Source organism: Panicum virgatum, chromosome 9N (genome assembly GCF_016808335.1).
Source record: "Panicum virgatum strain AP13 chromosome 9N, P.virgatum_v5, whole genome shotgun sequence".
Classification (NCBI taxonomy): domain Eukaryota; kingdom Viridiplantae; phylum Streptophyta; class Magnoliopsida; order Poales; family Poaceae; genus Panicum; species Panicum virgatum.
Window position 1 is genome coordinate 30,353,485 of NC_053153.1, and position 12,646 is coordinate 30,366,130.

General features: G+C 46.6%; 1 protein-coding gene across 1 annotated transcript; it reads right to left on the reverse strand.

The window, feature by feature from the left end:
• Window positions 1-6,548: 6,548 nt before the first annotated feature.
• Window positions 6,549-8,294, reverse strand: LOC120692522 (protein ALTERED XYLOGLUCAN 4-like). Its single transcript, XM_039975853.1, has one exon. It carries the CDS (start codon window positions 8,036-8,038, stop codon window positions 6,725-6,727), a length of 1,314 nt encoding a protein of 437 aa, XP_039831787.1. The 5' UTR covers window positions 8,039-8,294; the 3' UTR covers window positions 6,549-6,724.
• Between the last annotated feature and the right edge of the window lie 4,352 nt (window positions 8,295-12,646).

Sequence of the window (12,646 nt, forward strand, 5' to 3'; positions counted from 1 at the left end):
GAGAACGAGAAATAAAAAGATATACTCTCCGGACAACAGGGCAAACTAATCAACTCCAACAACTCCTGTAGGAGAGCCCGGAGTGTCATGCGCGGCAAGGATCTCATGCTCTTTAGGGTGCCGGTCTGCGCGCATAGTGTCAAAGAGAGGGAACTGATTGTTCATTTAAGTATGAATTAGTTGGAGGCTCTACAGTAACCATGGGAGTAGACACTAGACACATGCATGTAGGAAAAAATAGAGATGCTGAACAGTAAAAAATCATTATGTGGGCCCTGAGTTTGTACCAAATCATAACTGCATAATGGTAGAGCGTCTACATACATGTTTGATTTGATAAAATTTATGTTTGACTTAATTTTCAAAAATATTGCTGAACATATACATGTATGATTTGGTACAATTTATGTTTGACGCTCTGATTTGGTAAAAACTTAATTTATGTCTCTTCTAAAACAATATCGAAACGCGTAGGTATACTCCGTATATGTTTACATGGTGTGCTGCATAGTTACAGGCGTCATGTATGTATGTCTATATTAACAATGGTAGAAATGAGTAATAACCTAGAAGCATACGTAAGCGAAGTTGAGAAATTTCAATAGTAACATATGTAGATAATTTACATGCAGATATAGGGGCCTACTTTAGTTTACTTTTAATAACGATACTAACGTAGATAATTTAGACTATTTTTCATAACCACATTTGTGGGTATTCAGATGGAAATTTGTGGGCTATTTAGGCTATTTTTTACAATGGTAAAGGTTGGTAACTTAGATATACATACCTACAAGCCGCCCATGTATCAATAATAGCTGCTGGAGTGGGGGAATTTTATCACATATGTTAGCATATGGAAGAAATTTCAAAATTTAAAAAGCTTAAGTTCTTAAACCAGTCATCAAACTCAAATTTTAATTGCATATCTGATAGCTATGTTTGTTGAGAAAATTCCTTTTATGCCATAAAAAATTATACCCATCCCTTATATGCCATCAAAAATTATATGTTCCCTTCGTTTCCATTGGTTGTAGTTTTACATCCCTTGTGTGCCATCACCGTTACAAACCTTTTAAAGTTTCACGGCTACACACTTTTGATGTCAAGCTGATGGTCTATTCACCATTTTAACCCTGCTAGCACATCTCGCTCAAGAAGTCCCCTCTGCCCCTTCGTCTATTCGTCGCACTCGCAGCTGCGGTTGGAACTCATCTAGTCGCAGATGCACCCCCTCCCATCTTCTTCCTCCGTCCCGCCCGGCGGCTCTCGCCGCCGCGCCACCAGCCCAACACCCCACCGCCCATCCACTCTTCCCGACCTTCTTGTCGCCTCCACCGCCAGCCACCACCCATAGGATGTTGGGCCGCGGCCGGCTGACGGCGCTCCTGCACCGTCTCCCCTTTGCCGCAGGCCAAACCGCCACCACTGCAAGGTCTCCCCCGATGGCTATTGGAGCCTCAAAAACCTAAATCCTAACCTTCGCCACTTGGACCACCACCCTGGCCGCTGCCCCTGCTTTCCACCCCTCCCCGGCGGCCGCTCCACCCCTTCCCCCAGTGGTGGATGTACACCCCGGGCCACCCGTGCCATGGCCCGGGGTTCGGCCCAAAAAATTGCTGAAGAAGAATAAATATACTACTTCGTGATGACACTTGTTGTATGTTTTCTATCTTTCCATTATGTTCTCGTGTATCTTTTGAACTTTCATTATGTTCTCGTGTATCTTTTGAACTATGAGTTTGTCGACATCTGGTTTTTGTCATAATTATATTTAAAACTTGGACCGGGGTTCAACTCAATCCTGGTTCCGCCACTACCTTCCCCCTCCTTGCTCCACCTCCCACACCTAGGGATGGCAGCAGCAGAGGGAGCCACGCTTAGGAACAGGGAGGCCCCTAGGCCTGGAGTAGAGAGGAAAGGCTAAATTGATATATTTCCTTTTAATACAGTGTGCGTGCGCAAGGCTAATTGAACGGCTGTCCTTGAATTAGCCTGCTCCTTATTGTAGAGTCTAAAATGTTTCAGTTTTGTATGAGAGTTTCTAGAACTTATTTCTTTTTTCTAACTTGTTTCGACAGGTACTAAAAAGATTATTATCCAAGAAGATTTTTTTAGATAAAGGGAAATCCCAGCCTTGAACATTCACAAACGAATGTCTACAGCCAACACAAACTGCAGTACGCAGACTGCAAAGCATATAGCTTAAAGGAATAAAAACACAAACGGGACTCTGTTTTAACAGCCACCATAGCTAACTACCAGCAACCTGTCCGCACCAAATGCTAACAAACAGCGTCTTATCTTGTACTAGGAGAGGACTGCTGACCAACTAGCACTTCAAAGAAGCTAAGACTCAATTCTTCTTCTAAAATTCCAGCCTTGCTTGGCAAAGAACTCCAGCATTACTCCCTCCATTCTTCCACAATTTTTAGTTATGAAATTCATCTCTTCCTTTTTAGAGAGCAGCGACCATCTCCTTGCCCAAAAGGTCCCCCTGAAGATGACCTGCAAATACGAGTTAAGAGTTGATTGACAGAAAATTGCATCATTTCGGCATAGCCAAATGGCCCAACAAAGAGCCACCACACCTACTAGTAATTGCTTTCTTAGCTTAACAGAAAAACTTCTGAGCCAAGAGCCCAGCATGTTAGTTACATTAGAAGGAGGTTGTATCCCAAAAACCATCCTTACTGATCCCCACACAAATTTTGCAACATGACACTCAAAAAACAAATGTTGTATGGTCTCCTTACAAGAACAGAAACAACAAGTACCATCACCCTTTCAATTCCTTTTTAGCAAATTGTCTTTTGTAAGGGTTACCCCTTTTTCAAATACCACAGGAAGATCTTAATTTTCAGTGGTACTCTTCACTTCCATAAAACACTATGTTCAGGGAGCTTGCCTTCCTGCATTATATCTCTATACATTGACTTTACTGAAAACACATGGTGTTTACCCAAATTCCATTCCCATCTGTCTTCTGCCTCCACCAGATTCACATTCAGTACCAAAGCAACCAAATCACTCCACATTCTAAATTTTCCACCCACAAGAGCTCTTCTAAATGAGATGTTCAATGGATGTGTACTCAGCACATCTGCTACAGCTGGTGTTTCTTTCTTGCAATCCTGTATAACTCAGGGAACTGATTCATAAGAGGTTCTCCTCCTATCCACCAATCCTCCCAAAATCTTGTCTGTCTACCATTTTTAACCAAAAACTTTCCCCTAGGGAAGAAGTGGTCTTTTACTTCCACTAGGTAAAAGCCCGTGCGATGCTACGGGCACATAATTTTTAAATAAAATAAAATAATTTTAAAGAAATATGAGAAGAAAAAAGTAGACATAGTGTCGAAGGCATAAATTTTCGTAGCAAAATACATGTTAAAGATGATTGTAGGAAAGTGTATCCAAAATGCTAAATGTTTTAAACTTCTGATATAATTTTCTAAAATCATCTAGGTAAAAAATGCTATAACAATTTATGTCTTTCCAAACCATCCGTACCTCTTCTCTTCCCTCTCTGCCTTTCTCGCTCCACCCGCATGTCCGCGTGATGCTGCAGCTGCGACCCCTCCCAACTCCCGCACCTTCCAACTCCCGCACCTTCGACCCCTCCCAACCCCTGCACCTTCCCTGCGACGCGGCGGCAGCGACCCTCCCAACCACCCTACCTCCAAGGGATTTCCTCGCACCAATTGACTTGGTGGTGCTAGACTCGGCGGCAGTGCACCAACTGGACCACGACGACCCAAACTGGCGGCAACGTCATATGTAGAGTTCATGTCTGGTTTAGGTGCAAAATTCAGATTCCAAAACTATCACATCGAATATGCGGCATATGCATGGAGTATTAAATTTGGAGGAGATAAAAAATTAATTGTATAATTTGCTTGTTAATTACGAGAAAAATCTAATAAGACTAATTAAACCATGATTAGACTGTTACAATAATTACTACAGTAAATGCATGCTAATGATAGATTAATTAGTTTTAATAAATTGTTCAGTAATTATTTTTATAATTAGTCTAAATTTAATACTTCAAATTTGAAAATTTTCTTTTTTAAAAATTTTACACGTGAGCCTATCCGCACTCGTTGTACTTTATTTTTATACTCTAAAAAAATATTCTATCCTAACCAGCAAGATTCTCTCCTCTACATTTAGTTTTTCTACAACCATCATCCTCTATATTTTATATTCTATACCAACTACTACATATTTTATTCTATCTCCAACTACCAATCTTACTTTAACAAATACATTTCTTTTACTCAACAATCTATAACTACCATCTCAAAAATTAATTTTCTTCTTTTTTTTTTCTTTTTCTTACTTTTTCTCCTCTTCTTTTTTCCCTTTTATTTTTCTTTCTTTTTTTTCTCTCTTTTATCTCTCTCGGTCTCTCCCCTTCTGGAACTCTCTCTCTCTGACTCTCGTTTCTCTCTCGCTCGCTCCATCTGTCTTCCACTTCTCCTTCCGCCGATCAAATTCACCGACCACAGCACATCTCCGACCGATTCACTTCACCCACTGGACTTGTCAGCTCCATCCACGACCAAGCGGTAGGCGCAGCCGAGGTCCACCCCGATGGGAATTGCAGATCACGCGGCCTCCATTGCTGTCGGACTCTTGACCAAGGCCACCAAGGCAACGAGAAGGAGCAGGGGTGGAGGTGCTCTGGAGGGCCTCCTCCCCCACGCCCGTGTCCGCCCCGAGCTCCGCCAAGCACATCTTCTCAGCGCCGTCCTCATCTTCCTTTCCGGCGGCGTGCGACCCTGCCTCCCTTCCCATGGCTGCTTCTCGCCCCGGATCGAGCGGCTCTCGCGGGCGCGGGGCTGCCGACGCGCAGGCCTAGCAGGCGCGAGTGGCCGAGCGAGAGCGGGGTTAAGGACCGAACATGCGACCAGAGGAGAGGGGTGAATGGGCCCTGGTCCCTCCGCTCGCGCTGGTCCGGCGGCGTGGCAAGCACGGGGACGGCCGTAGCGCTCGCCCGCGGCGGCCACGCGCGGCGGCGTGCGCGGCGAGCGTGCACGCGACGGCCACTCCGCCGAGCTCCGTCGGGCCTCCTCCATCCCCGCCCAGGCCCGTGCGCGCGTGACGGCGGCTGCGGAGCGCCGTCCTCCGCCCTCCATCCCTCTTCCGCTTCGAGCTCGCGGACGGCGGCGTGCGCCCGTGCACGCTGCTGGTGTGCCTTTTTTATTCGGTGGGGCTCGCGGAGAGGCAGGATGATCGGGTGCGGTGGGTGTGGGGCGCTGGCGGCGGGGTTGTGGTTCTGCTGGGCAAAAGAGGACACTACAAGCTTTTTAGTAGTAGAGATTAATCCTGACCAGAATTGGGAGTCTCCTGGTTGCTTAGCCACTTGTGGAAAAGTCTTATTCTTTATATACTTTTTCTTAAGCAACTGCTGCCACACCCCATCCTCGTTAATGAGCTTGTACAACCATTTGCTTAAAAGCCACACGTTCTGTACATCCAAATCTGTAATTCCCATTCCCCCAACACATATGGGAGAGCACAAAATATTCCATCTTGCTAGTCTGAGCTTCTTTTTATGTCCCTCATTTTGCCAAAAAAATCTGGATCTATAATAATCCAGTTTCTTAAGAATTCCTTTAGGGATTCTGAAGAAGGAAAGCATGAACATTGGCAAACTAGACAAGATGAAATTTATTAGTACCAGCCTCCCTCCTGCTGATAGTAGCTTACTCTTCCGGCTGCTCAATTTCTTTTGAAATCTTGTCTCCAACTGCTCCCAATCCTTATTAGCAATTTTGTGTTGGCTCATTGGTATACCCAAGTACTTAAAAGGGAATGACCCTTCCTTGTAGCCAAACAGCTGAGTGTAGCTTGCTGCTTTGGTGCTAGCCTCACCTAAACAAAAAATCTCACTTTTATGGTAATTTATTTTTAAACCAGAAATCCTCTCAAACACACAAAGGATTAGGGGTGGTAATGGGCCATGGCCCTAGTGGCCTCTTCACAGCCCAATAAGGCCCTTAAAAATTTTAGTTCAAAAATACATATGTTTAGAGCCCGGCCCTTTTAGGGCCCGATCCTTAGATTTTCTAGTTCAAAATGTTGGGCCCTTTACCACCCCTACAAAGGATCAGTTTCAAGTTTTGGGCCTGTGCTAGGTCATCCTCAAGAAAGAGAATTATATCATCTGCATATTGCATAATTGGCAATCCCTCTTCAATCAAATGAGGTACTAACCCTTTTATCTGATCACTCCTCCTAGCCCTTGACACTAGGACTGCTAGCATATCAGCTACCACATTGAACAGAACCGGGGATAGGGGATCACCCTGTCGGAGACCTTTTTTGGTCTGAAAGAACTCACCAATATCATCATTCACTTTGATTCCCACACTGCCACCACTCACAATGCTTTCAATCCACCTGCACCATTTTGGGGCAAACCCTCTCATTCCTAAGGTTTGTTGCAAAAAATCCCAATTTACTTTGTCATATGCCTTCTCAAAATCTAATTTCAAAATAACCCCATTCTTCTTTTTTTTTTCTTAATCTCATGCAATGTTTCATGCAAGATTACCACAGCTTCCAAAATATTTCTTCCAGATAAGAAGGCAAGAAGATGCTTTTCCGGAAGTTAGAAGTAGTTTTACATTTGTATTTAATTCGAAAACAAAACTTCCCCACAGGCCAGATCAAGTCTAAATGTTTCACATATACAATCCTCAACACAAGTAGGATCACCGGAGAATGGTCTGCTGCAGTATCTGGTTAAACGTGTCCACGGGCCCGGGCATGCACCAGTGCAAGCAGTCGTTCTGCACCGGCCGGCCCTCCCCGGCGGCGAACGGGTTCTTGCGCATGTACGGCCCCGGGTGCCCGTCCGGCCGCATGTTGGCCAGCGTCGTCACGTCCAGCGCCGCGAACCGCAGGCCGGCCGGCGCCGCCGCAGCCCCGGCCTCGTCCGCCGCCTCCACGACGATCTTCCTCATCTCCGTCTCGGTGTACCCGAGCTCCTTCTCGCCCTTCCTGTACGGCCGCTTCTTCGTGCACGGGGCGCCCTTGTTCCACTCCCCCTCGAAGTGCGACGGCGAGAACGTGGCCAGCGCCACCAGCCGCGGCTTGTCGCCGCCGCCGCCGCGCTCGTGCCGCCGGGTGATCTCGGCGAGCGTCCGGCCGACCACGTCCCTGAACACGGCGAAGAAGCTGGTCTCGGTGTGGTTGAGCTCCGCCGCGCAGCCGTAGCAGCCGACGACCCCGCCGCCCTCGTGGTAGATGCTCGGGATCCGGAACCACTGGCCCGCGGACAGCACGGCCGCGTCGATGGCGCCGAGCTGGGACATCCAACGCTCGTCGAACGCGTCCAGGAACAGCTCGTTGTAGCGCACGCCGGTGTGCTCCGACTTCTCGACGCCCTTCACCAGGAACGGCGACCAGAAGATGGACACGGTGGCGTTGTGCTCGCGGAACACCCACCGCCGGAACCTGCCCTCGGGGTCGCGGTGCACGAGCTCCGGCGGGGACCAGGCCGAGAGCAGGCACACGAGCGACTCGGCCTGGTTGCGGGCCAGGGAGTCGCCGACGAAGGCCATGTGCCGGTCGCCGAGCCAGCGCAGGAACGCCTCCGGCGAGAAGTCCGGGAGGCCGCACCGCCGCGGCTGCCACCGCCAGTGGAGGTACCCGGTGTCCGCCCGCCCGTTCGCCATGCAGCTGCGGCCGTCCTTGATGGCCTCGCAGGCCGTGCCGTTGTAGGGCGGCGGCCGTGGGTCCGGCACCCACTCGCCGTCGGAGTAGTCGCACCTTTCATCTCCTTGGTGAGGAGGAGATGGAGATGGCGGCGGCAGCAGCTCCTCCTCCTCCTGTACCCACGGCGCCGCCACTGATGATGGCTTCGGCGCAGACGGTGCCGGAGCTGCTGGGTCGACGAAGAGGTAGAGGAGCGCGACGGCGATGAGCGCGTAGAGGGCGTAGGTGACCAGCTGCCTCTTGGGAAGCAGCAAGAGCTTGTCGTTCTGGAGCTGCTGGTGCGTCTTGAGGAAGTTGGTGAACAACATGCTGGCACCCAGATCGACGATGTTAAGTTGAGGCAGAGGGGGAAATTAAACCAGCATGGCATGCACAATCAGAGAGTGAGAGGATATCGGAGGGAGGCCAAGAAGAGAGGAAGATGAAGAGCGGCTGCCAGCAGTTTGGCAAAAGGTCACGGCCGGCGGCGTCAGGGTCGGTATGACTTGGCAGCTGCATGCCTTCAGTTTTCTACGCTACCTGAGAAAACTGTTGCCGATTTCGGTAGGCATGACAAAAGGCGATCGACGTTCCTTTAGGATGCAACGAAAAGAGCTGATGCCTGCCCTTCATCTACTAGTCGATATCAACTATCTTGGTCCTGGACCATGTTACCACTTAGTATCTGTATACGAAGCTGCTAGTATCAGGTACTAATTATGATCTTGCCTCAGCTCGCGTCGACTGATCAAGCGACCAGGCTGCACCTGCACTCTCACTACCGGAAACCGTGCGTTTGCCGTGTGCCCCGAGATTTGCCGTGGGCTAAACCTCGGGCACCCGGCAAACGTAGTATTTGCCGTGTGTAGACCAAAGCAGCACACGACAAAGGAAAGGCACACGGCAAACGAAGTTTTTGCCGTGTGCCACTCTCCAAAACGCACGACAAACTCCAGGCACAAGGTATCCTTGCTTTTTTTACGTGAGCCAGCAGAGGAAACACACGGTGAAAGTTTGGCACACGACAAACACGTGTGTTTGCCGTGTGCCAAAAATCAAACACTCGGCAAACACATGTTTTGCCGTGTCTTAGTGGAGCACACGGCAAACATGTGGGAAAAAAATTGAATTTGCCCTCCAAAATTTTTCTGCTAGACACATATAATGTATGTTAATTAGTTTTAAATTTTGCTATATTTCACATGAAGTTGTCATATTTAGTACTTTAGTTTCATTAATCGAATTTCTTGCTGATTGAACTGGGAGTTTATTAAATAGTGGAATATAATGCATCAAAAAATCATATTAATGTTATGGAGTACAATGTGAGGATATATGCCTAGAACAGAAGTAAGTTATGAAGATCTTGTTCACGACACATGAGCACAAACGTTTCGAAGAATCTTTTTAAATTTTTATTAAAATCAAATGAATTTTGAAAATTATAAAACTTGTCATGGTATTATGATTTCATGCATGGACACTATGGTAAAAATTTGGGAAAGTTTTGCACAAGTTTTCAGTACAGATGTTAGAAATCGGAACATCTCTATAGAGGTTCCGTATATTTGTAACTAAGTCTTTACCATTTGAACTCAATGTTTGCAACGAAATGCGTATTGATTTTCAAATTTTTTCCATTGGCAAACCAGCACTTACTTGATTTCATGCCAAGTTTTGGTTATTTTTTGGATCAGTTTGGTAATTACCAATTTATTTTTCAACTAAATAATCTCATGTGATATATATTGAATTTGAGCTAAAAGTGCATGAAATAATATTTTGTATTACAAGGCGCACCGTTGAGCGAACTCTGGGTAAGTCTCCATGGCACTACATTTACGAATACATCATATTCATTGCACCGGATTTTGAAATTATGACTTTGTTCACATTTTTGTGCAGAATTTCTACAGATGCGAGGAGGGAATGATGCCCAGTGCGATGCAGGTGGCTAGCAAAGCATGTTATAAGCTGGTGTCCGATATGCTTTACGAGGTGCGCATCCTGGCCGTCATCGACTACAAGGCCAAGATCGAAAAAGTGAGGATCTACAAAGGACCTGCGAGAGACATCAGACTCACCCGGGAACAATACTTGTGGGTAAATACTCAATCTTAAGGAGTTATCAACTATGCTCCATTTGTTCTTCTTAAATGTATTACATATTGATGATGTGCAGGTGCCTCCGTGGTGGATTGCCAATGATTATCCGTGCTGCGTAATGATAGTGGACCGGTGGTGCTCGCAAGAATGGCTGGAGATGCACGAGGCTGCCCGGCAGCGGCGTTTGCTAATGCCAGGTGCATCGCACCATCAGGGCAACCGTAACCTCAAGGCGTATGCGACTAGATATGTATGTGAATTAATTTCTTTATTCTAACGCTCAATTCTGCATAATTTCTAATCATCTTCCTTTTTTCGCAGTCGGCGTCACATGGTGGTGTGCCTTGCACCCAAATTCAGGCATACTGTTTGGCCCACAAAGTAAAGGCGACGTCCGATGTCACCTTTAACCCGCAGGATCCGCCCGAAGCGTACAGCAACGCAAGCGTCCACAGCCGCCTCAGTGGGTACACCTCGATGGCACAAGAAGTTCATGGGGCGGAGTTTGATGCGATCAATGAGCCCATTGATGGAGAAGTCGTCATGAGGGCGGGAGGAGGCAAGAAGCATGGATGGTACTGGTTTGGCGACAGCTTAGTCGACAAGGCGACTACTCCCACTCTCTCACAGATTCGAGCCAGGAGTACCAGCTCAAGCCCTGCTATACGCCCATGGCCAGACAGTACACACACTCAGATTGAGGCTGTCAAGGTTATTTCTGTTTCATCCATCGTTCCTCCATTTTTACATATGTTCGCTTTGAATTCTAACCCTGGGATCAAATCCTGTAGGCCCAGATGGAAGCAGTCTTCCAAGCACGGCAGGAGGCGGCAGAAGAGAGGTGGAGGGCCGAGCGGGACGACATGCAGCAAAAATTGGATCAAGCTCTAACGTTTATGCAAAGCCTAGGCTCGGCGATGGGTGTTTCGCCTCCACAATTCCCTCCGGCCCCACTTGTTCATCGGGCAGAAACTCCTCCTACCGTAAGTGGCTTTGACTCCTATCGAGTTTCGAAATGTCTTAGTGACTTAGCATTAACCTAGATTTACTTAAAAATAATGTCTTATGATACATCTACAATGACTTAGAACTTAGGCTAATGCTTGTAGTTTCATTCTTATGTAACTCAATTTTTATGCCTAAATTTGAATGCCTGTAACGTAATTCTTATGTAACACATGCAATATATATTCGCTTATGTGCAGAATCAGTCGGCGGCATCCAATGATGGGCTAGTGAATCTTGACTTCTCGCCTCCGGTGCAGCAGCCTCAGCAGTTTGTGTGGCCACCGCCTCAATGGGTGGCTTGGATTCAGCAGCAGCAGCAGCAGCCGCCGTCACCACCACAGCAAAGTTGGTCGCAGATGCCTACATGGCCGGCCCCGCCGATGTGGCCGCAGCACCCGCCACCGCCGCCGCCGCCGCCGGCCCCGTGAGTTGTATGGACTTCATTTCTAGAGACAAGCTTTGCACTTGAACTTGTATGGACTTTGCCGTATGAACTTGTATGGACTTGATTTGAACTTGTGGTTGTCTATGAACGATACTAAAGTTTATTTGTATCTGTGCATTTCTGGATAATATTGAATGCCTCCGATGCTTATTTGGATTGCATGCGATGATTATTATGATATATGTGAATTGTTTGTATTATTTGGGGTACCATATACGTAATAAACAAAAAACATACAGGATCAGGGACCTTTGCCGTGTGCAAAAACCATGGCACACGGCAAAGGAATCAATATTTGCCGTGTGCCAAAGCCAAGGCACACGGCAAACATTTGAACTTTGCCGTGTGCCACGTTTCGAGGCACACGGTAAAGGCGGCCGCCACATCACTTCCCAGTTTCCTGCTTTTTTTGCCGTGGGTCAGCTTTGGCACACGGCAAAGGACGCCTTTAACGACGTCTGAATGCCATGTGCGGCACACGGCAAAGCCTTCCCGTAGTGTCTGACAATAATCCCTCAAGCATGCAAGTTCCAGTCAAGAGCCATTGCCAGGTACCGTTTCGATCGGTAGCATGCAAGGGCTAGACAGCTTGCTTTAATTTGTGCGCTTTCAGTGAATGTTCTTATTCATAGCAGAATTGCTTAGAAGATTCTACTAGGGATCACTACCGGAAACGGCATAGTTGCCGTGTGCAGCAACTTTGCCGTGTGCTCAAAATCGGGCACGCGGCAAAGGCCCTTTTTTCCGTGTGCTGCCAGAGAGGCACACGGCAAAGTTGCTGCACACGGCAGCTCAGGCACTCGGCAAATTAAAACATTTGCCGTGTGCTTTTTGTGTTTGCCGTGTGCATAGTATTTAGCACACGGCAAAGTTTTTTTTTAAAAAAGTTGATTTCACACTCCCAACATTTTTTAGTATACACGTATTGTATATAGTACTTTATGCTAACATCTGTTATTTTTTTAGTCTCTTTTCTACATTTAGTCATTTAATTTCTTTAAACACATTTGTTGGAATTAAGTCTAATTTGAACTGCAAACAATTTGAATAAAGGAGTAAAGTCCATCAAAAATCATATTCATATTATTGAGTCCAATATGAGACCGTATTTATGAAATGGGAGGCAATATCGAACATCTTTTTCTCGAACCATAACCAGGAATATAAGGTCGAATTATTTTAAAATTCTATAAATAACATATGAAGTCTAAAAATCATAAAATTTGTCATGATATCATAATTTCATGTGCTGAGTCTATGGTAAAAAATTGAGAAGGTTTCGCACACGTTTGGCATATGCTCCTTACAAATCGAAACATATCCGGAGAAGATTCATAGAGTAGAGAATAAATCATTCAGATTTCGAGTCAAAGTGACG

Excerpts from the sequence above, each read along its gene's own strand:
- LOC120692522 (XM_039975853.1), bottom strand. The coding sequence starts at position 8,038 with ATGTTGTTCACCAACTTCCTCAAGACGCACCAGCAGCTCCAGAACGAC.